The sequence below is a fragment of the Electrona antarctica genome (assembly GCF_951216825.1).
Source record: "Electrona antarctica genome assembly, chromosome: 15".
NCBI lineage: Eukaryota > Metazoa > Chordata > Actinopteri > Myctophiformes > Myctophidae > Electrona > Electrona antarctica.
This window is the reverse complement of record NC_136796.1, coordinates 22682934-22704625: the sequence shown is the minus strand read 5'-3', so window position 1 is coordinate 22704625 and position 21692 is coordinate 22682934. Positions and strand designations below refer to the sequence as shown.

General features: G+C 43.8%; 1 protein-coding gene across 4 annotated transcripts in view; it reads right to left on the bottom strand.

The window, feature by feature from the left end:
- rxrba (retinoid x receptor, beta a) overlaps positions 1 to 14880 on the bottom strand; it is a 28768-nt gene extending 13888 nt beyond the window's left edge. For 3 of the 4 annotated variants that reach the window (XM_079522365.1, XM_079522368.1, XM_079522367.1), the window contains exons 1-9: positions 14721 to 14880; positions 13685 to 13874; positions 9150 to 9385; positions 8764 to 8920; positions 8145 to 8324; positions 4744 to 4767; positions 3823 to 3983; positions 1495 to 1624; positions 256 to 388 (exon numbers count right to left, since the gene is read on the bottom strand). In XM_079522365.1, the coding sequence (XP_079378491.1) occupies positions 256 to 388; positions 1495 to 1624; positions 3823 to 3983; positions 4744 to 4767; positions 8145 to 8324; positions 8764 to 8920; positions 9150 to 9385; positions 13685 to 13700 (1037 nt within the window). In that variant the 5' untranslated portion in view covers positions 13701 to 13874; positions 14721 to 14880. Of the gene's footprint in view, positions 1 to 255; positions 389 to 1494; positions 1625 to 3822; positions 3984 to 4743; positions 4768 to 8144; positions 8325 to 8763; positions 8921 to 9149; positions 9386 to 13684; positions 13875 to 14227; positions 14489 to 14720 lie in introns of those variants that run through there. The other variant, XM_079522366.1, reaches the window with a different exon arrangement.
- Positions 14881 to 21692: the final 6812 nt, after the last annotated feature.

Here is a 21692-nt window from a genome sequence, read left to right as displayed (position 1 = left end):
CTTCAGCATTTAGAATGGAACTCTTCATATTCAGCTTGTTCACATTTGTATACATACTGTGTGTGTGTGTGTGTGTGTGTGTGTGTGTGTGTGTGTGTGTATATATCTGAGAGCATAAGTCTGAATTTGTTTTGTATACAGTACGTGTGTATAAGGTGTAGGTGTGTGTGTGTGTGTGTGTGTGTGTGTGTGTGTGTGTGTGTGCGCGTGCGCGTGCGCGTGTGTGTGTGTGTGTGTGCGCGCTGTGTGCGTTACCTGTCGAAAATGGCGCCCACCCCTGCGCTGTGGGCACTGTTCCTGTGGACATGGAGACCTGTGGCCAACAGGATGCCATCTTTGACCGAGATGGAGCGGTGCGAGAACGACGCGATCAGGAGCTCGTTCCAGCCTGGTGTTGGCACAACAAATCAATTTGAGTGGTTCACCCAAAAAATTAACTTACTTTCTATCAATTACACTCCACCATGAAGCCTTGAATTTGTGGAGTTTCTTTTAGTCTCTGGCAGAAGACTCGTCAAATAAAAAAATCCCCATGAATTCAAGGCTTCATGGGGTGTGTAATTGATAGAAAATAAGTCATTTTCTTTAATCCCGAGACTAGGGCTGTCATGTTTTACATGAAGATTAATTGTCACACAAATCATTCCGATTAACGGTTTAATTGCGTTTTGTCGTCGACCAATGGAACGTTATGAATAAAAATTGAATTTCTGTTTGGCTTTGCTGTGACGAATAACCTAAATATTAAAAAAAAATTACATATTTAATAAACTATAATTTTAATAATGGAAATAGCCAATCTACAAGCTCACAATGGTGTGAGCTTGTGATATTTTCACAATTGTTTTTAAATACATTACAATACACTTTTCAACATGGAAACAATTATGACGATTGTGCAACATAGTTGTGATTATCTCAAATAATTAGGCGATTATGTAATAATTGTGACAGGCCTACCTAAGATGCGGCGAATGCCTGACGGCGCTCTCGTTGACTGAGCATTTATGATTGGCTGGGAAAAAAGAATGTGACGTGGAGACTAGACCAGGGTTGCTCAAAGTGAGTGCCGTGGCTCCCTAGGGTGCCGTGACGCAAGTCCAACGGTGCCGCAGAAGAACTTGATATAATATTTGGAATTCATCACTTCAGTTTGGTACTTAGTACCCTTTATACTTAGTAAAACGGACCATTCTTTTTGTAACCTAAATCAAATCTCTTCACCGCATCCCGTTGGGACGCGTTGTGAGCTTGTAGATCAATTTTGGTGAATGTTCCACCCAGAATAGGGATGCTGGGGTTCAAGTTATTTACATTCTGTCCTAATCTCTCAAGTTCACACTGTGACATACTGTATCTTAAGGGGGAATTTGCAAATGTACCTAGCGCAATATGACAAATGTAATGTGCTAATAAAGCATGTAATGTAATGTAATTCTGGGGTGCCGTGGAGCAAAACATTTTTTTGAGAACCTCTAGACTAGTAAATCGTACCAGCACGTAGCAAGATGACCTGGTCGTCGAGGGCCAGTTCAGAGAAGTGGGGGATCCTCTTGGCCCATTCCACCAGGGTGAACAGCTGTTTGTCCGCTGCCTGGCAGATGTTGGTGACGGGGTCGTTGGGCTACAAAAGGAACACAGGCCAGAGAGGCTCAACTCAAACAAGACCGCAAGGTGCTATCCTTTTTGGACTAAGTGTTTGACTGTTGCTATTTTTACATTTCTGTCTAATAAACTTCAATCAATCAATCAAAAAACATACTTTCCACAGAATGACTTTTTTGTTTTTGCTTTCACGTGGTATACAATTCAGGAGAAAAAGAAAACAGTGAGTGGTTGTTGTGCATGTTAAGAGGCCAATGTGGAACCCCCTCACCAAACAGTGAGTGGTTGTTGTGCATGTTAAGAGGCCAACGTGGAACCCCCTCACCAAACAGTGAGTGGTTGTTGTGCATGTTAAGAGGCCAACGTGGAACCCCCTCACCAAACAGTGAGTGGTTGTTGTGCATGTTAAGAGGCCAACGTGGAACCCCTTCACCAAACAGTGAGTGGTTGTTGTGCATGTTAAGAGGCCAACGTGGAACCCCCTCACCAAACAGTGAGTGGTTGTTGTGCATGTTAAGAGGCCAACGTGGAACCCCTTCACCAAACAGTGAGTGGTTGTTGTGCATGTTAAGAGGCCAACGTGGAACCCCCTCACCAAACAGTGAGTGGTTGTTGTGCATGTGAAGAGGCCAAGGTGGAACCACCTCACCAAACAGTGAGTGGTTGTTGTGCATGTTAAGAGGCCAACGTGGAACCCCTTCACCAAACAGTGAGTGGTTGTTGTGCATGTTAAGAGGCCAACGTGGAACCCCCTCACCAAACAGTGAGTGGTTGTTGTGCATGTGAAGAGGCCAAGGTGGAACCCCCTCACCAAACAGTGAGTGGTTGTTGTGCATGTGAAGAGGCCAAGGTGGAACCCCCTCACCAAACAGTGAGTGGTTGTTGTGCATGTTAAGAGGCCAACGTGGAACCCCCTCACCAAACAGTGAGTGGTTGTTGTGCATGTTAAGAGGCCAACGTGGAACCCCCTCACCAAACAGTGAGTGGTTGTTGTGCATGTTAAGAGGCCAACGTGGAACCCCCTCACCAAACAGTGAGTGGTTGTTGTGCATGTTAAGAGGCCAACGTGGAACCCCCTCACCAAACAGTGAGTGGTTGTTGTGCATGTTAAGAGGCCAACGTGGAACCCCCTCACCAAACAGTGAGTGGTTGTTGTGCATGTTAAGAGGCCAACGTGGAACCCCCTCACCAAACAGTGAGTGGTTGTTGTGCATGTTAAGAGGCCAACAGTGAGTGGTTGTTGTGCATGTTAAGAGGCCAACGTGGAACCCCCTCACCAAACAAAAACTACAGATACAGCCTAGGACAGTGGTTCTGCCCATTTCCCACCGGGGTGAAAGCACCAAGGTTCCACCAAGGATCTAGAATGGTTATGGAACCAGTTCTATAAGTTATTTTGGTGGAAAAGGGGCCACAGTGGGGTCCAAGCACCCTCAGGGTTCCTTGTGGCGGTTACAAAATGACCCGTATGGGTTTGCAACTCAGTTATTGGGGTACTAGCAATGTAAAAGTCTGAGAACCACTGGCCCAGGACCACTGGGCTAGGATTTTACGCCCCTTCAGTTAGCCTTAAAAGTCCATGGATAGATAGACCCAAGCCCCCAGAACTGTGGTGGATTAGTGAACCTGCTGGCGTCGCCTGGTGGTGCTTCCAACATTTGAACCCCTAGTGCTCGGCGCTCAAGTCTTCCACATTTGAGCACCAAAATGCGGTGCCTAAATGTGGAGGAAGAGGGTACTTCCGGGTGTTTCATCCGCTGGGTGAATAGATATAGAATAGATATTCTCTAGATCAGTGGTTTTCAACCAGTGGTCCGGGGACCGCCCGACCACCAGTGGTCCTTGAGGGGGATCCAGGTGGTCCCCAGCTAAGTGATGGAGAGTTGGTAACCAAATGGACCCTTTATTGTTAAACACCTGCATTACTGAATTTACAAGTAGTCTATACAATTAGAGAATGTAGAAGGATTGTAATTTTGATCAATGTTTGCCTGTTATCTCTCCTAATGGTACCAACATCAATACAGCATGGAATTGTGGCCAAACTCTTATCCAATGACAACGTCTCGGGTCTGAGAGGCTAAATGTCATCAAATGGTGGTCTGTGGCTCAAATGCAGAATAAATAATGGGCTTTGATATGAAACGGGTTGAAAACCACTGCTCTAGATATATTAGAACTCTAGAGCTCTCTGGAGACGAGACTCCTGCTACTCACAGAGCTGCCCCCAGACGTGCCATCGGCGTGCAACTCTGTCTTCTGCTCCACGGCCATCTCCGCCTCCAGGATCTTCTCCACTGGCATCTCCTCGTTCACTGCGCTGGTCGACTCGACCTCCGCCTCCCGCTCCTTGTTCCTCTGGCGCTCCTCCTGCACAGCTGCAGAGGGCGGACAGGAGGACAAGGAGGTGCGGAAGGGGAGAAAGGAGCGATCGAAAGGCGAATAGAAGCACAGAAGCGGGCAGAAAAGACGATGGAGGAAATGGGGGTAGGGGGGGATGCACAGCGGACATAGTGAGAGACAGAGAGAAGACAGAAGGATAAGGAACAGAGCCAAGGGACAGGAGGAAAGAAGAGAACAAGAGATACAAATACGTACATGTCCTGGTTAGTTCATACATCTCTCACTCTCTTACTTACTTTCATTCAATCATTCAGCACCCAGTGGACCAAGACAAACATGCTAGGAGTTATACTGCATATTGCCGTCCATCATATTACGGTAGCGATATGAGGATAATGGTTCTTCTCGTTCCACAGGGTTTGGCTTGGAAACGATTAGACGAGATTTGAAAACTAGTTCCTGCTCATTCAATTTGCAAAAAAAGGTGCACTCATCCCTCCGTTATCCCTCCGATAGGCAAGTTATACTTTGCTGCGCATTATGTCGCTCACTGGAAACAGCCGAGCTACAAGTTCACATCGCGTCATGTTGCAACGTGTCGTGAGCTTGTAGATCGCCTATGTTCAATGCACGACACCAGCACTCGAAAGTATAAATCAGGGCTTACACTTCTTACACTCTCTCACTCTCTCTCACACACACACACACACACACACACAGTCACAGTCACACACACACACACACACACACACACACACTCACACTCCCGCCCGCCCTCGTCTCCCTTCTCCTTACATCTCTGTCGCTCATCCTGGACCACTACAGAAGGAGGTAGAGAGGGGGGGGAGGGAGAGGAAACAAAAAACAAAGGAGGGAGAGAAGGGGAGAGAGGGATTAGTGTTTGCAAGGCTTACCCACCCCTCTCCCCTCGCACCTGGCATACCCTCCCACCCTCCATCCCTCTCTCTTCAAACTTTCCCTCTCTTCTCTACATTCCTATTTTACTACTCAACCACCTTTTTCATCACACCATTCCTCTCCTCCTCCCTTGCCCCTTAACAACTTAAGCCCCAAGGTTGACTTTAGTAACCCAGTTCTCAGATTTTTTTCTACCTCGTCGTATGACGGTGTCATTGGTTTGAGAACCATGAGGAAATCTGACCTAAAGTACAAGCTCAACACGCTGCGTGGCGTCATGTTGACAGCTTGTAGATATGCTTTTTAATGATTTTATGTTTACCTATAATGACAGGTCCACATTTTGGACACTAGGGTTAAGTGGTTAAGTTTCCTCTGCTGCTCTCACTCTATCTCCTTTCTATTTTGACTCATTCTCTCTGTCCCTTTAAGGTATGCAGTGTTACAATATAAAATCACTTCACTGACAAATCAAATGCATTGGTTGAATATATGGTTTCATTACAGTCTGATATCCTAGAAAAACAAGACAAAACAATACGAATGGTAAAAAATAATAATTTTCTTTTCATAATCATTCATCATTAGTAAGTAGACATCAACTGATAGTTTATTGTTTTATACTTCTGAGGGGGAGGATAGAGATGGACTTATGATGGTAATATGATGTTGACTAGTACTTTCCTAAGTGCATTGTTAATCCTGATTCATACTTTTGCAAGTTCACATTTACATGTTGAGATACCCTCTCAACTTGTAAATGTGAACTCGTAGATCAGCTTTTTGTGCAACCAGTCAGGCATTACAGTGCATTGCATGACCTACGTAGCATTTCCCTCATGCATGACGTGTAGCCCTCCATGTCCCAGATTGTGACCGACATGCACAAACGCCTCCACCTAGTCTATCTCCCTCTCAGCCTAACAGCCTGCCCACTGTTGAGAGTGAGTAGACAGGTGAGAGAGAGAGAAGCCACCTCAATGGATATATGGTGCCTAGGGTTGGGATCCTTTAGAAATTGAATCCTTTAGTTATGGCGGTCCATGACATTTTGAGAATGATCACCGGTATTCGTGTAATTGTATAGGAGACATGAAGTTCCTGAAACCGTTCCAAAAAAGCACTGGGTCACTCAAATGATTAGCTCACAGTCACAATGAAACAATAACAAGCTTTGCGTAATAATGCTTTGATGGAAGCCTTGCTCCGAGCTCGTATGGAGAGGGGGCACAGTGAGGTTAACGAGGGGCTTTGGTACATTTTACGAGATAATCTCAGTCTGATCGATTTAAAATGGGACCGAGATTAAGATGCAGAGCTTGGGTGTTGTTTGCCCAAATCTCTTCTTACTCAGACCATTAGATGGCTAAATGCTTCAGGTCAATTCCAATCAAATGTGACCACATACCACAAATGTGATACAGGCTAAGTCATGGTGCAGTTGACAGTTTTCCACGAGACGGCAGAGAAGGAGAGGATAGGATGTTGTTTTTTATCGAAAATTAGTAAATACCACAGGCAAACTCTATAAACACTAAAGCATGTCTGAAATAGAAGTCAGAGCTGAAATTGACATAAATATGAAATAAATGCTTAAACATGTAGCTATGTGTACTGTTATTAGCTATTGTGTTCCCAATGCTAAATAAACCTTCCCTGCAAAAGTATGCATTTGCAGTAAAATCCGCTAATTGTACCCGGTCGTTTTGGAAGCTATCACTAGTTTGTTGGCTTGTGTCTAATATAAATCTCAGAGTAAGATGTATTAACAATGATAAAAACCGGTCCACCTAATGCTAATTCTATGCTAAGGTTCCAGCGTGGGGCAGTGGTGAACACAACAAAGGAGAAAAGCGGAAATAGCTCCCCATTTTCAAAACCAGAAGAAGAATACTCCTTTGTATTTGTATGAAGATTATCAAATAATTACACCATAATTGTTTATTTGGAATGTACATGCTATGAAGATTAAGGTCATAATAATGGGGATCGCGTCGATAAGTAATTCGATCGTAGTTCGATCATGTATTCGTTCAGCTACAGTATAGAGCGTCGCAGTCCCGTCCCCTACCATGGACCAGGAAATGATTCTCCGTTCATTTTCCTCAGACATTTCAGAGTTGTCACGACTCGAGTTGGCTTTGTCCGCGGCGTAACAGTCTTTAAATAAATACTTTTTGAAATGTCTATGGGAAAAATGCATTGGGATTCATTTCCTGGTCCATGGTAGGGGGCGGGACTGCGACGCTCTATTGGGCTCAGTATTGAAATTAGCTTATATTAGCTAAATGTGGCTAACGGCTGGGGAACAGTGTTGCATAAAATATTTTCAGATGGGGGTCTGCAGAATAATACATAATTATTTTGGGGGTCCTTGACATGAAAATGTTGTTTAAACTATTGTTCCAAGTTCAAAATAAGCAACTACATTTTCAAAACAAGACTACGAATAAGTTCTACACTTTAGAAACAAGCTCAAATAAACTACACTTTAGAACAGTGGATTTCAAACAATTCCATGCTGTATTGATGTTGGTACCATTAGGAGAGATAACAGGCTAATGAAACAGAGGAATTAAGGGAAGAAGGCACAATTTGTGCTGGGAGAGTTTGAGAGCAAGAATGTCTGTCCTGTTGTCTTTGTTTTGTGTTTGTTTGTTTTTATAAGCCATATCTCTACAACTAGTGGGTCAAACTGCACAACCAACCAGTAGGTCAATTTGAAGCTATGATTCCCTGCTTTCATATAACATGAAAATGAAATAAAATCCAATGACTTAGTGTCTGTCAGGTTCAAGTGTACTTCTATCTATCTTGTCCATAGGTGGTAAAGCAAGCCAAAGCAACTGCTCAAAATGTATTTGTAAATGGAACTTGTCTGATGTCAGCTTGTTAGATCAATTCAAGGATTCTTCCAGTTTTCAGCCTCATGCTTTGTCAATATGCTGTGGGGGCCATCCAATAAACAATCCCACTGCCCCCCATGTCACATCCTCAATTGCAGCACAGAACTGAGGAAATGTAGCAGTACTCTGGAGTCCCAGACCCAACTAATAGAGAAATATTCATGCTCTCATGCTAAAGCCTGTTTTCTTTCAGTGAGCCAACCACTCCAACACGAATTGTAAGACTCTGTATGTGTTGGCTACATTGCTTCTGGCACAGATGTGTGACCGACTGTATCCTTACTTAGTTGCTCACCAGTGTCGCACACAGATAATAGCGGACACCTGAAACCTGTGACGTGCAGTTACCGGTTCCATGAATCAGGGTCTCACCTTCCCTCTTCATGCCCATGGCAAGGCATTTCTGATAACGGCAGTACTGGCAGCGGTTCCTCTGCCTCTTGTCGACAAGACAGTCCTTGGCGTCGCGGCAGGTATAGCTGAGGTCCTTGCGAACAGTCCGCTTGAAGAAGCCTTTGCAGCCTTCACAGCTGTACACGCCGTAGTGCTTACCTGGTGGGAGGAGAGGAAATAATGAGGAGCTGCTCTTGACTTCACTACGGTAGAATTAACCCATTTAGACCTGACGTCGAAATAAAAAAAAGTCTTCTGAAAGTATATATATATATATATATATATATATTCAAAGATTTGTGCCGCATTTTCACGATTTTTCAAAAATAGCAGACCTACAAGCTTGTAGCGCGCCACTCGGTGGCGCGCTATGAGCTTGTAGATCTGCTATTTTTAAATGGCTAAAGTATAACATAGCTAAAGTATGCATGGCTGCCTCCCTCGTCAGTGTGTGAAGTGCACTATATACATGAATCATTTATAAGAGATATATGCATGTAATCTGTATAGTTATACTAATTCAAAGTATGATACCGTTTGTTGTGAGGTTTTACGCTTAATTCGAGTTGTGCAGTCGAGTGGTGTGTGTTGTTCTCACCAGATGATCTGTCTCCACAGATGGCGCAAAGGCGTTTCTGGGAGAGCATGGGCCCGCCGGGACTGTGGGGCGACAGCTGCTGCAGGCCAAACGGAGGCTTCACGTCGTCCGAGCTGCTCACGGCGTGAAGCCCCGACATGGACACTGTCGAGTTGATCTGAGGGAGAGGGACAGAGAAGATAAGAGTCTTCTCTTTTGTGATCCTTCTTGAGGTTTCTTCCTTTTCTTTTCCCATCAAGATTTTTTCCCATCCTTGAGAGTGTTTCCTCATCAGATTGAGAGTTCAAGGGTGTCGTTTTGTTTCCTTTGTGGGCCAACAAAGCCCTTTGGGACTGTGATGAGGGGCCACACAAATAAGTGTGACTTGACCTCCTTCCTGACCTTACCTGTGGGCTGCTTATGGGCCCGTAGCCGACGGAGGGTGTGCCGGGAAGGCAGGGCGAGCCGAGCGAGGAGCTGATGACAGAAAAGGGAGAGCCGATGCTGCTGATGGGACTGTTGACCGCCGCCGTGGTGATGGAGGGCAGGGAGGTGATGGGCGCTGCCGCTGAAGGCGCCAGGGGCGGGGAGCGCTGGCCCGAAGGAGGGGAGGAGACAGAGGAGCTGTCAGGGCTCCGAGAGTCTGGTGGTTTGGAAATATAAAGAGAGGGTGATGTAAAGAGGCGAGAGAGGGGGAGAGAGAGAGTAGTGCGTAATTGTCACAAAAGTTGTTATAAAAGGGGACAGGAACCCCTTTTGGTGTTTTTCCCTTCAAGACGGGAACCCCTCTTGGGGTTCTTGTTGCTAGGTACAGTACATTACAGTATAGAACATTTCTATAATTGTTGAATAAATATTTGAAGTTTATCAGAAAACTTAGGTCAGGATTTAGAAGGCTTTTTTTAGAATCGGCCTCAGTCCTATAACTAAAAATACATTGCATGGATGCACCTGGGACGTATCCTCAGTGATGTATCCTGAGGTTTCGGGTCTACCAACATCATACCCCTCACTCAGGCGACCCAGCCGGAGTTGATCAAGTCCCGACTTACGTCCCAGTAGCTACCCTTGATCAGTCCATCAGGGAAAGACCAAGGCCACACAGGGAAAGACCAAGGCCACACAATCCGTTGCTCCGGAACTACTCTGCCGGGACTGGGAGAACCAGATTCTGGCGCGTGGAAGGACTAGACTCTGTGGCCCTCATTTATCAACCGTGCGTACGCCAAAATATGGGTGTACGCCGAAATTACCGCAATTTTCGGCATTTACCATTTGCGCCAACGTTTGATTTTGAACTTGAGCCAAGACAAAAACCACGTCTGGTCGGGAGCTGTCGTACGCTTTGTCCTCACCTGTTTTTCTGTCGTAGAACAGCGGAGCAGCATTGTTTGACCAGCTGAGAGGCTGTCACAGGCATCGAAACATATGTATTCACTCCTAAAATGTTTATATAAAACTGTATGTATATGGGCTATATGTAAAAAAGAAAAAAAAGTAAAGGAATACATCAACGATGTGTCTTTGTGTCATATGAAATTAGTAGGAGATTTCCAACTTTACAAGCAAGCAATTAAAATCGCGCATTTAAAAACAATGTTGCAAGTTAGATGCGTAAGCCATTTAAACAGTGTTTTGCATGATGAGCGCATACATGCGAGGATTTGGGCTGAGGATATTTCCATGACGGGACGTTGGAGAGTAGGCTATAGTGCAGCGCTGCAGCTGCGGAGAGTCCCAACATGGGTAGCCTACTGTAGCCGAATCTACAGCAGGCTGATGTCTTTCTGGAGTTACAGTAGCCTGCCTATGTGCAATCTCCTCCTCGTTTAATAAACCCGACGCGTCGCTCGAATGCCAAAATGTGCCGTGCCGGCGTGCCAGCGCAAAATTGGGGACCGCTGACCGCATCGGAGTTAGGTATAGGCTAAACCACCCAGCCAGGCTGCCAGCCCACCAGTGCCAGTGTGCCACATGAGGCTGGTTTAGGCTGCACATTTATATAATTGTCAGTTGACTACTGCGACTAGCGAGGTAATCTAAATAGATTGTCATGAACGTGCATGGTCGCGGTGTCATGAACGGACCACAGTGATAGAGACAGACAGGACAGGAGAGGAGGAAAACAGCAGCGTGTGTGTGCGCCTATTTGTTATTTAATTCATTGTTCACATGCAGGTTCAGATTTTCGTTCAGTAATATATTGTTGTAGGCTATATTAAATGAATAAATACTTTAATAATTTAATATAGGCTACAACTAACAACACACGGCAGGCGCGTAGCGCGGATCAAATGATTGACTGGGCAAATTAGCATGGGGGGGGGGGGGGCGCATCCCCGGCCGAGAAGTGTGAACTGTGAACGGTTTGGGGAACCATTTTAAAACAAAGGCGGCTTGCATGCTGTGGTTTACTAACCAGAAAGTTGCATGCACAAGGCTCAGTTGGGCCAGCTCTAAACTGACTGGGCCACGGCCCGTATGTGCGTGTGTGTGTGTGTGTGGGGAGCAAGGCAAGCGAGGCGAGAGGAGAAACAGACAGGGTACTTTACAGCTACAGCTTTATTTAATTCATACAGGTGTTCGTTCTTTATTTATTTAAGATAGGCTACAACAAACCAGTTGGACTTGCAAGTTGCGTGTGCGTGCGTGCTGTGTGTGTATGAGAGTGGGGGTGACTTTTTTATTGACTTTTTTCGTCATGTAACTATGGTTTCCAAGGTCGTACTGCAGTTGTTCATGTCGCAAAAACGAGGGCGAGGCTTGATTTCATAGGGCGTGCCAGATAGATTTCAGCCGTCACATTTATAAACGTCCGAACGAAATTAAGGAAGAAACAGCTGTCTGCGATCACTTTGTAAATGCCGACCCGACGTGGGTGTACTACGAATCCTACACTCGAATTTGGGCCAGATTTTACACTTGATTGATAAATGAGGGCCAGTGAGTTGATTCCTGTCCGGGCCCCTCCTACGTCTCACCAGGTCCACAACTGCTCTCACCAGGCCCAGGACCTGTGCGTTGCACCAGACTCCCAGCACCAGGCACTTCATTCAGGAGTCCTAAATGGGTTAAGGCCTGAGGCCGATTCTACAAATGCCTTCTAAATGAAAAATGTTTAAAAATAGCTGATGAATAAGCTTGCAGTGCGGCACAAAGTGACGTGCTGTGAGCTTGTACATCTGCTATTTTTGAATAGCCAACGTCAGTCACAGATGAGATAAATGCTGGTGTGTAATTTGTTCTGGCCAATATATCGATATTATATCGATATTGTGAAATGAGACTAGACATCGCCTGGGATTTTGCACATCATAATATTATGGAAAAAGTGTTGTCTTCTTTTCCTTGTTTTAATAACTTGAGCCTTATTTTATACTTTCAAAAAGCAACATGCTCAGAACATGCTCAGAGGTTTGATGCCTATTTTCACCATTTTTGAACAAGACATTATTGTCAGAATATCGATAATGAGGTATTTACTATCCAGTAAAGATATTGATATTTTATTCTGTCCATACTATACCCAGCCAGCCCTATGTGCAATATGATTTCCCAACTTTTGTCAAGTCAATTACTAGGGACACATTTCAATACCAGGTGTGTAAATGTGATAATATCTAAACATTCAGAGCCTGACTCTTGACCTTTTGCAGGACAGGTGTGTTTGTGTGAATGCACATTACAACCTCACATGCAATGTTGTGCATTCAAACATGATTGGCAGTGCCAATCAACCACAGCTTTTTGACTGCATGGTACTCACGGCCATTCCAATTCCAAAATGAGCACGAACGAGACGCAACAAGTCCTCCAATGTACATCCATGCATTAAATATGACTGATACATAGCTGAGGTAGGCTTAGTTTGTCCACACACAATTTCGTAAAGTGCAAAGTTATCATGTTACAAACAGAACTGGGTTCAACTGGCACTTGCTGATGGGACCGGGTGGCAGCCTGCCTGGCAGAGGAGGTGGAAATATAGACATTCAAGCCTATTGATTTATTACAGCTCATCGGCCTAAATCACAATGTGACACCAGTATGGACTCTGCTGAGGCAGCTGACAAATGCTGTGACATAGCATCAATGTGTTTCCCCCAGCCGAAACCTTTGTTATGCCCTGCGGCTGCTGCAGTCTTCCTGGAACTATTTCTGTCATCGTAATTTATATCTTGTCCTCCACGTGCTCACATCAATGTGCAAGGCTGTCATGCTATTATATCTCAATTTTTGAATGCAGTTTGCTCTGGTCTGATAAGGGACCCCCTCATTCATTGGTGTGTCTGTCGCCCCAGGTTACGTCTAAACCCTAACAATTAACTTCACAAAAACTATGCCGAAACCTAACCTCAAATACTATACCTAAAACTAACCCTGTCCACCTGGGCGAAACACCAGGAAAAGAGATTCTCCCGGGTCTGGTACAGACTACAGCAAAACCCTCAGTGATAAAGAAGGTATCCATTTTTTTTTGTGATGCACCGATGTATCGGCCACAAAATCAGTTATTACCGATATTTGCTGTTATCGGTCAATATCGGTATCGGTATCGAATTAACCGATGGCAGTAGCCGATATTTAGCTGTTGTTGAGCATATATTTTGCGTTAGTTATCTGCAGTCTACCAAGCTGTAGATTCTGAACATATTCCTTGTATTGAGATGTATTTGTTTCCCTGGCACAAAAGGGGGAAATACAAACAACAAAAACTAAACAAACATATACGTATATCGGGATCCGTATCGGCCAATAATTTCCATATCGGTGCATCTCTACATTTTTTTATACATAAGTATACAAATGTAACCAAAGGAACCCTTTACTGGTACATAACCGTACATTTGGTTAAGTTTGTGTATTACTCTCCGGGAGTTAAATTAACAGAAACAACGTCAATGTCACACACATACACAGCATAGTGTTGTTGTTGTCTCACCTCTACTGTCTCCCATGATGACAGACAGACACTGTCTGGGCTGGCGGGCAAGGCGCCGGGTCGGGACAGGACAGGGGCGGGTTGGTAGCGACACAGTCCGACGTGCTTCACTCCGTCAGCGGCCCGCTACCAAACTGTAGACCGCGGACTGCGGCCCGGGCCCCGAGGAGGTTGGGGACCAAAAATACAGCTGAAAAATGCCAACACAAGAGAGAGAGGGAGAGATAATGGAGCTCATGATAACGTCGCTTTAACGAAACAAAACAAAACGAAAATACCCGCACAACAAAAACATTAGTTTTATTTATTTAAATCCCTCACCTCCAGCGGTGTCATATAATAACGCCCGAGCCTGTCAATGTGTCTACAATTTGTATGCATATTATTTGTTTAATCAGTCTTTACAGGGCATACGCCAGCTGATCAGCTGATCCCAGGCCTGCCGAGCCGAGCCTCGGCGATATTGGCGCTGATCGTCCACCTTGTATCGATTACTGACTGACCCCCAGACAGAGTGAATAATAACAGTCAACACACACACACCGAAACGTCCCGTTCCAGCCTTCCAGGAGATAGGTGGAGCCCCCGCCGGCCCGGCCCGACGAATGGCAACAAACCACCAGCCTTATTCTGGGCTGGCTAAAGAAACGTAGCATTCGGGCTAGCTCGTAAACTGTCTTACTTTCACTGCATTCGTGGCTTAAAATGCTGTCGCCACGCCGGCCGTGCACAAAAATGTATACAAACAATAAAGCGAGTGTCTCGTTGTAAAAGCGACACAACTCTAACTATACCAGTGCGCGCGTGTGTGTGTGTCGCAATCTTGATATACAGTATGCTATGAGTACATTTAAACAAGTTACCTAGCTAATGCTAAAGCTAACGTGGCCACTGGCCAGACGCATTCGCAGCAGCAACACGCCTGATAAGAACAAGTGTTTATTATTCCTGCATGATAATCTGATCGGTATCGAAGTACACGGAATAATAATAAAACAACATCGCATGGAGACAGACAAGACAGAAGATTACTGACGTTTGTAATGGCACCGCTTCCTCGCATGAAATGATGTGGAGAGACTCAGACTTAGGCCCGGTGTGCGTGTGTGTGTATGTCTGTGTGTGTGTGTGTGTGTGTGTGCGCGCGCGTGTGCGTGCGTGCGTGCGTCTCTCTCACTCCCCCCACTTTGGCTCGCAGTCACCCCTCCCTCCCTCTGACTGCCAGAATGGAATCGTGATTATGATGGTGTGTGGGTGATTTGACATTATATTCTCTATCTAGTATAATGGTACAGCAGACACTAGACAGTGGCTGTGGAAGATATTGCAGGTTGTGTGTGTGTGTTGGTGCTGATGCTGCCTCAGGATGGTGGATGGATGGTCCTGCTGTTGTTGCACCTCTCATGGCACTGATGTGTCAGTGACACAAGGGGTCGAGAGGTCAAGGCAAGTTCAGAGACTGCATTTCAAGTGCTCAGGGTTATTGACAGATAACGGTCAGACTATTGTGTAGATCTCTGTAGTATGTCTTTGTGGAGGGTGGCATGTTCATTGCATTTTGCAAGGATATTTGTTTGTTTGTCTCTTTGTTTGTTTCTTTGTTTGTTTGTTTATTTATATTGAATAATACTTTATTAGTCAAAAATGTGGTACAGCTAGTGGTACCGTGCAGTCAAACATTAAGGCTAAAACAAGAATGACTCCATGATGTCCTAACTGCCAGGTGCAACAAGCTCTTGTAGTGCCTGTTTTCTTTTTTCATTTTTGTATTACAAAATTGGTCCTGTGTATTCAATTCATCACCATAGTATAAAAAAATACAATAATAGATGTAATTAACAAATACAAAACACTGTCTATATGTACAAAGGACAAAAAGAAAGCAAAAAAACAAAACAAAAAACGGCGGCAGTGAATCCTTTCTATGGGAAAATGCATTGATCTCCTCTTGTGGTCTCCTGATTTAGAAAGAAACCAGTGATTTGGTGATGGTGTCTGGGCATTCCACATTTTGGTGCCACCAAAATGTAGTAGTAGGCTAAATCTTATCATGACAAGGGTTTTTTATCTGTTTTCTTTTTTCTTTTTTTTTACCACTATTAAATAGTAAATACAGAGAATAGCACACCATTATAACTACATTAGTTTATTTTATCCTGCTTGCAAAGTGTTATATAGTCATAGGCTTACAATACAAAATACATAAATGGTGTACAATATTCATTTTAGGTATTTAAAGTTTAATAGACACTTTTATCGCCACATCGACATTATGTGCAAGGCATGTATTAGAAGCACGTGAATGTGACACACTCTACCCTTTATTACCCTTTAAGGATGCGCCGATATGTGTGTGTTTTTGTTTTTTGTTAGCACAGTCTGGTAAAGAATTCCACAATTTACTGCATATATATATACTGTATTTGAAGGCGCATTTGACTAATAACAGGCCTTGAATATTGAATTGTGATAAAGAAAATAATTGATAATGACAAGATAAAGAAAATAATTATATACAATTGGGGTATAGCAATATAATGATGTAGATAAAAAAAAAAAAAAAAAAAACATGAGATCAGACCTACAACATTCTAAAGCCATTTAATAGATCATATCTATGCTTGCTTTCTGGGCTTTATTCCTTCCAAATCCCTGATGGGAAAAGCCAGAATTTGGACAATTTCAATTTTGCTAATGTTATGGTACCCTCTAGGGGTACAAAATGGAATCACACAGACCAGTCATTAGTCCTACAACCTATCTCAAACCCTCACCCTAACCCTAACCTCCCACACCTAAACCTAACCTTAACCCTCTCCCAACCCTTAACACACCCCTCACCAACCTTAATCCGGTCGTCTTAACGCACCCCTCACCAACCTTATGTCTAACCAATGACTAGTCTAAACTAAGTATGCACCCCGAAAAGTGTGCTCCTTGGAGCTACGTTAGATGTAGATCCACCAGGCCGGGTTTCCTTGCACCCAGGGCTGTGTCAGTGTTGGGTGACGTTACTTTTCAAAGTAACTAATTACAGGATTACTGCCATTAAAAACTATTCTGTTCTGTTACAGGATCAGGATTGCCTTCTGAAGTTCTGAGGAAGACACACAGACAGACAGGTACAAAAACATAATCTCCTTGCATGGCTGATATAAAAACGTTCATGTGAATTGCCTAAAACACACAAATTGGTCTTGATAGCCAAATATGCATGATTATGTCATTGGACAGTGACTCTGGACTGGTCCATTTCATTCCAACAGTTTATTGAAACTATGGTTAAATATTGTGGGGAATTGTTGGGGAAAACCGCAAGCTAATGCAATGCATATTCTGTGGATTTCATGGAATTTGCATTAAATCATGGAAAATGGTATTTCAGATGTGTTATCCTGCACTGTCCCATGTGATGTTTAAAGATGATGTGATGAGTGCTGTGATTTTTGTACCTTTTCTGTTTTGTATGTGTCTATGCCGGAGTTAACATTACGCTGGATAGTAGACACACAGGTGGCGTGGTTATAATATTCAAATATATGTCTTCCCTGTGTATTTTTGGTTTCTTCCTGAAAGCTGAAAGCCTTAGTCAAAAGGCCCAATCGAAATACACCACTTTAGTGACATCATAACCGATAACGGTTAGTTATAACCCAGCTGTGGGGGCGAGGCTTAACTTATGGGTGCATGGTGCTAAGGTGAAAACCAGGTATACTTAATAAACTGGCGTGTATGGCCACATAAAAACATAATTCTAACACTTTCTGTACACTTTTTGAGTGGTGTAAACCACTCCTACAACTGGCTTTGTTAGTGCAGAAAAAATGAGCATGGTTGCTATGTTCACCCTGTTCACCCGGGTGTGATTTCATTACGTCAGACATGATTTCATTACGTCAGACAGGCTATATAAGACCTTACACCACTCAGTTCACACGGGTGTGATTTTTTTAAAAACATCTTCCTTCTAGTATGATAACAGTACCTGATGATCATGTTTTTATTTTTATTTCTTATTTTTATTTTGGGGGGGGGGGGGGGGGGGATCACGGCACTCCATCTAAATATCAGTATTGTTCTGCAAGTGTCAACTTGTTGCAGTTGTGTACAGCTACTGCATTGATGAATAGGGATTGTTATTGTGATTAATGCTTGGTGTATACACGGTGAGTCTCTCTCCTCTCCTCTCCTTTCCCTGAAACATTCCGATTCCAGCTTCCTTCTGTTATACTGCCTGGCGGATGGAACACAGACTCTTATGTCAATAATACCTTAGAGTCATTACAGGGTGGAAACAGACACATAAACCTGTGTTAAATTGTAAATTGCTCAAGGACACTTTGACACTAACTCCGGGGGAGCCAGGGATCGAACTGTGGCTGTTCTACCGGTCACTCTACACGAGGCACTGCCGCCCCTGCGCGTGCGTGCGTGTGTGTGTGTGTGTGTGTGTGTGTGTGTGTGTGTGCGCACGCGAGTGCGCATGTGTGTGTGTGTGTGGGGGGGGGTTATAGGTTCATTTCAGTCAAATCTGTGCATTTGTTTGCTTTCTTGCTGCCTGTATGTGTGCTGTTTATATCATGTGAATGGGTGAAAAGATTGTTTAGTGCACTGTGTGTGTGTGTGTGTGTGTGTGTGTGTGTGTGTGTGTGTGTGTGTGTGTGTGTGTGTGTGTGTGTGCGTGCGCTGTGTGAAGGATTAGGTCGCAGTGTGTGTCCACCAGTGATTAGGCCCGTCAGTGGGCCTGTTGTGCATTCACTTCGCTCATTAGCATATTAATGCAGCCTCCCTCTTGATCTCTCCCTCTTTCTCTCTCGCTTTCTCTCTCCTCCTCCTCGCTCTCCCCATACTCGCCCTTTCTTCTACATATTTCCCAGACCACGGCTGTAGCTTCCTGCCGCCTGGATCTATAAATCTCACCAATTTACGTTGCTCGTGCTGTGAAGCAACAGACCTGCGTTATCTCCCACACAGAATTTCAAAAGTGCCTTGTCCTCTTTTTCCCTCCAGAAAATGGCCTCTCCTCTCCTCTCCTCTCCTCGCCTTCATTTTTACCCTGCCCCTCACACTGTCTCTCCTCTGTCTCTCCTCTGTGTCTCTTTGTCACCCTCTCTCTCCCATTCTGTCCCTGCTACCACAAGTTAGTACAAGTTCTCACTCCTATTTCCCCTACTCACTCTCTCTCTCTCTCTCTCTCTCTCTCTCTCTCTCTCTCTCCCCCTCCAAGTATGGCCCTGCAAGAACTTCACCAAACACAGGAAAATGCACACAGAGGCAATCATGCAGTGGAACACCCACCCACACACACACACACACACACACACACACACACACACACACACACACACACACACACACACACACACACACACACACACACACACACACACACACACACACACACACACACACACACACACACACACACACACACACACACACACACACACACACACACACGGCACAGGGATCCATGCACCTCCTCATTCATTCTCACTTTCCCCTCCCTCTCAGCCATTCCCAGTGCATGGTACCAGTGCAAATTTAGCAGGAGCCTCTTTCAGATGTCCGGTGAAAGGCAACAGCCAGCCAGAGAACAGGGGAGTTGAAGTGCAAACCGGACACATTCAACTGTACTTAACACGGTGAGTGCTATTCAGCCCCATTTATAGCTCTCGCGACTCCAGTCTTCCAGACAGTAGCCGCCAAACCTACAGATTCAAAACTCACTCCTATACCAAGAAGACCACGTACCTTTCAGTAAAATCCCCCATGTTCATTTACTTTTGAGATTTAAAACAAATTGACCTGAATAATTCTACAGTAGCCTATGCACCTCTTAATTGGCACACACCAAAGATCAACATAAATAAAGAAATCCAAACATTTACTGCACTACTTTGTTGTTACTTTTACACTTAAGCCCTTTACTGGCTTTACACGAATAACTAAAATGAGCCCATGCATCTGCAAGCTGCACAGAAGAAGAAAAAGCAGCTGAAAATGTTTACCTATAATGACATGCCCAAACTAGTGTTTTCTAGTCTTAATGAGCATTAGAGTTTATTGTACATTGTTCATTAAGTATAGGACTGCAAATTAATAATCTGTTGATTATTCTTTTTCAATTAATTGATACATGAATCTGTAATTAATTTGACCATACATTGAAATTAAAGTAATAAAGTTCAAAATGATAGTAAAATGCTCATCACAAGGTATGTAGATAGCACATGATCTGTCATGAAACACGTGATTTGGTCTCTGGCATTTCATTTGATTAATTTTGTCAAATGATTAATCATGTAAATTGATTCATTGTGTCAATCCTATAAAGAGTGAACTTGGGTGCAGTACTTAGTATACACTGCTGTGTATGTTTAAACCCTTCTACCATATGTTTTGATGGCTTAAAGGGGCACTTCAAACTTATTGTCATATAATTGGTCCTCACTAATGCTCATGATAAGATGGCACATTTTTGTCTACTCACTCTGTGTCTTTCTCTTCCTGGAAAGTTATCATGCTGGAATGCATTGTTCTCGCCTTAATTAAAACATAATAACAATTGAAATCTTCTTTTAAATGACCAAACCTTCCTACAGAATGATGTCACTGGTAGGCACGCTTCAGAACTAGTCATAGCCCTCCTCTCAGTGAGATTGAATAGACAGACAATTATGCCATGATCATTTGTTAGGCCCTTACTGTATAAGATAGCTAGAAAATGTGTGAAGTGGTGCCTTAACTTCTGCATTTATCATTGTAAAAATGCAGGGTTTCTTTAGGGGTTAGGATCCCTAAAAAAAGTGTTTGTTTCTATTCTGGCAAGGTCACAGACAAAGAACAATGTTACTAGAAAAATATTGTGTTATTTTATATAATGGGTCTTGACTTTTCACCCCAGAAGGTTTTTAAGTGGCTTGATTCACTATTTAGATATCGATATTTGGATATTTAGATTCATTTTATCAGACAAACCTTCCTCCTTTAAAAACGCATTGAACTTAGGTCTTCATTTTAACCATGTTTGACTCAATGAAAAAAGTAAAACACATATCACTGGTTCTGGTGACTGATATTGTCCTACTGTGTGAGGGTGTGTGTTTTTTCAATTATTTATTTCATTTTTCTATTCAATTTATTAAAAATAAAAGTTTAAAAAAAGTAATTTGAAAAACACGGCACCCTCACGCATAGGACAATATCAGTCACCAGAACCAGGTACAAATATTTTAAATTAGTCTAACATGGTTAAAATGGAGATTGAAGTTCAATGTACTTATAGGAGGGGGTGTGTCTGATATAGTGAATATCAAATATCTAAACATTTGAATCAAGCAACATAAAAACCATCTGTGGTGCACACAAAAGTCAGACGTTAAAATGACCCCGGAAGCGTTTTAAAAGTGTTTCCTAAGTCTCTCCCTAATTTCTATTTCTCTTCCTTTAATTCTCAGTCTTTCCTTTAATTCTCAGTCAGTTAAATGAACACTGAGGATTTTAGCTTGGATACCTCTCTCCTCTATTCCTGTAAACCATCTTTGTGTCGTCCTCTCCTCCGTGCCGGCCGGGGCGTCCTCTGGAGTTCTGCAGAGGTCAGGGGCCTGATGTCCATGCACAACTCCTGCTCTCACATAGGCAAACACAAGAATTGCGTTTGGACAATCAGCCCCGGACCCCCTTTTTCTGCGCTCATGCTGCGTGCACACATGCAACAGCCCAGGCATGCATGCATGAATGCACCCACACACGCATGCATGCCACACAAGGGATGGACAGACACCTGGAGGAGACAAATGGAAGGGACAGAGGTGGAACGTGCTGACCAAGCATGCACACACCAACGCACACCAACGCACATTAATACACGTGAACAAGCTCCACAACAGTTGTGGATGCTTGGACAGACAAAAGGACAAAAAGACTGGCCTGCAGCCCCAACCACCCACCAAGGTTACTGAGGTCAGTTCAGGCAGCAACTCAATAGCTTCAGAGATGAGAAGGG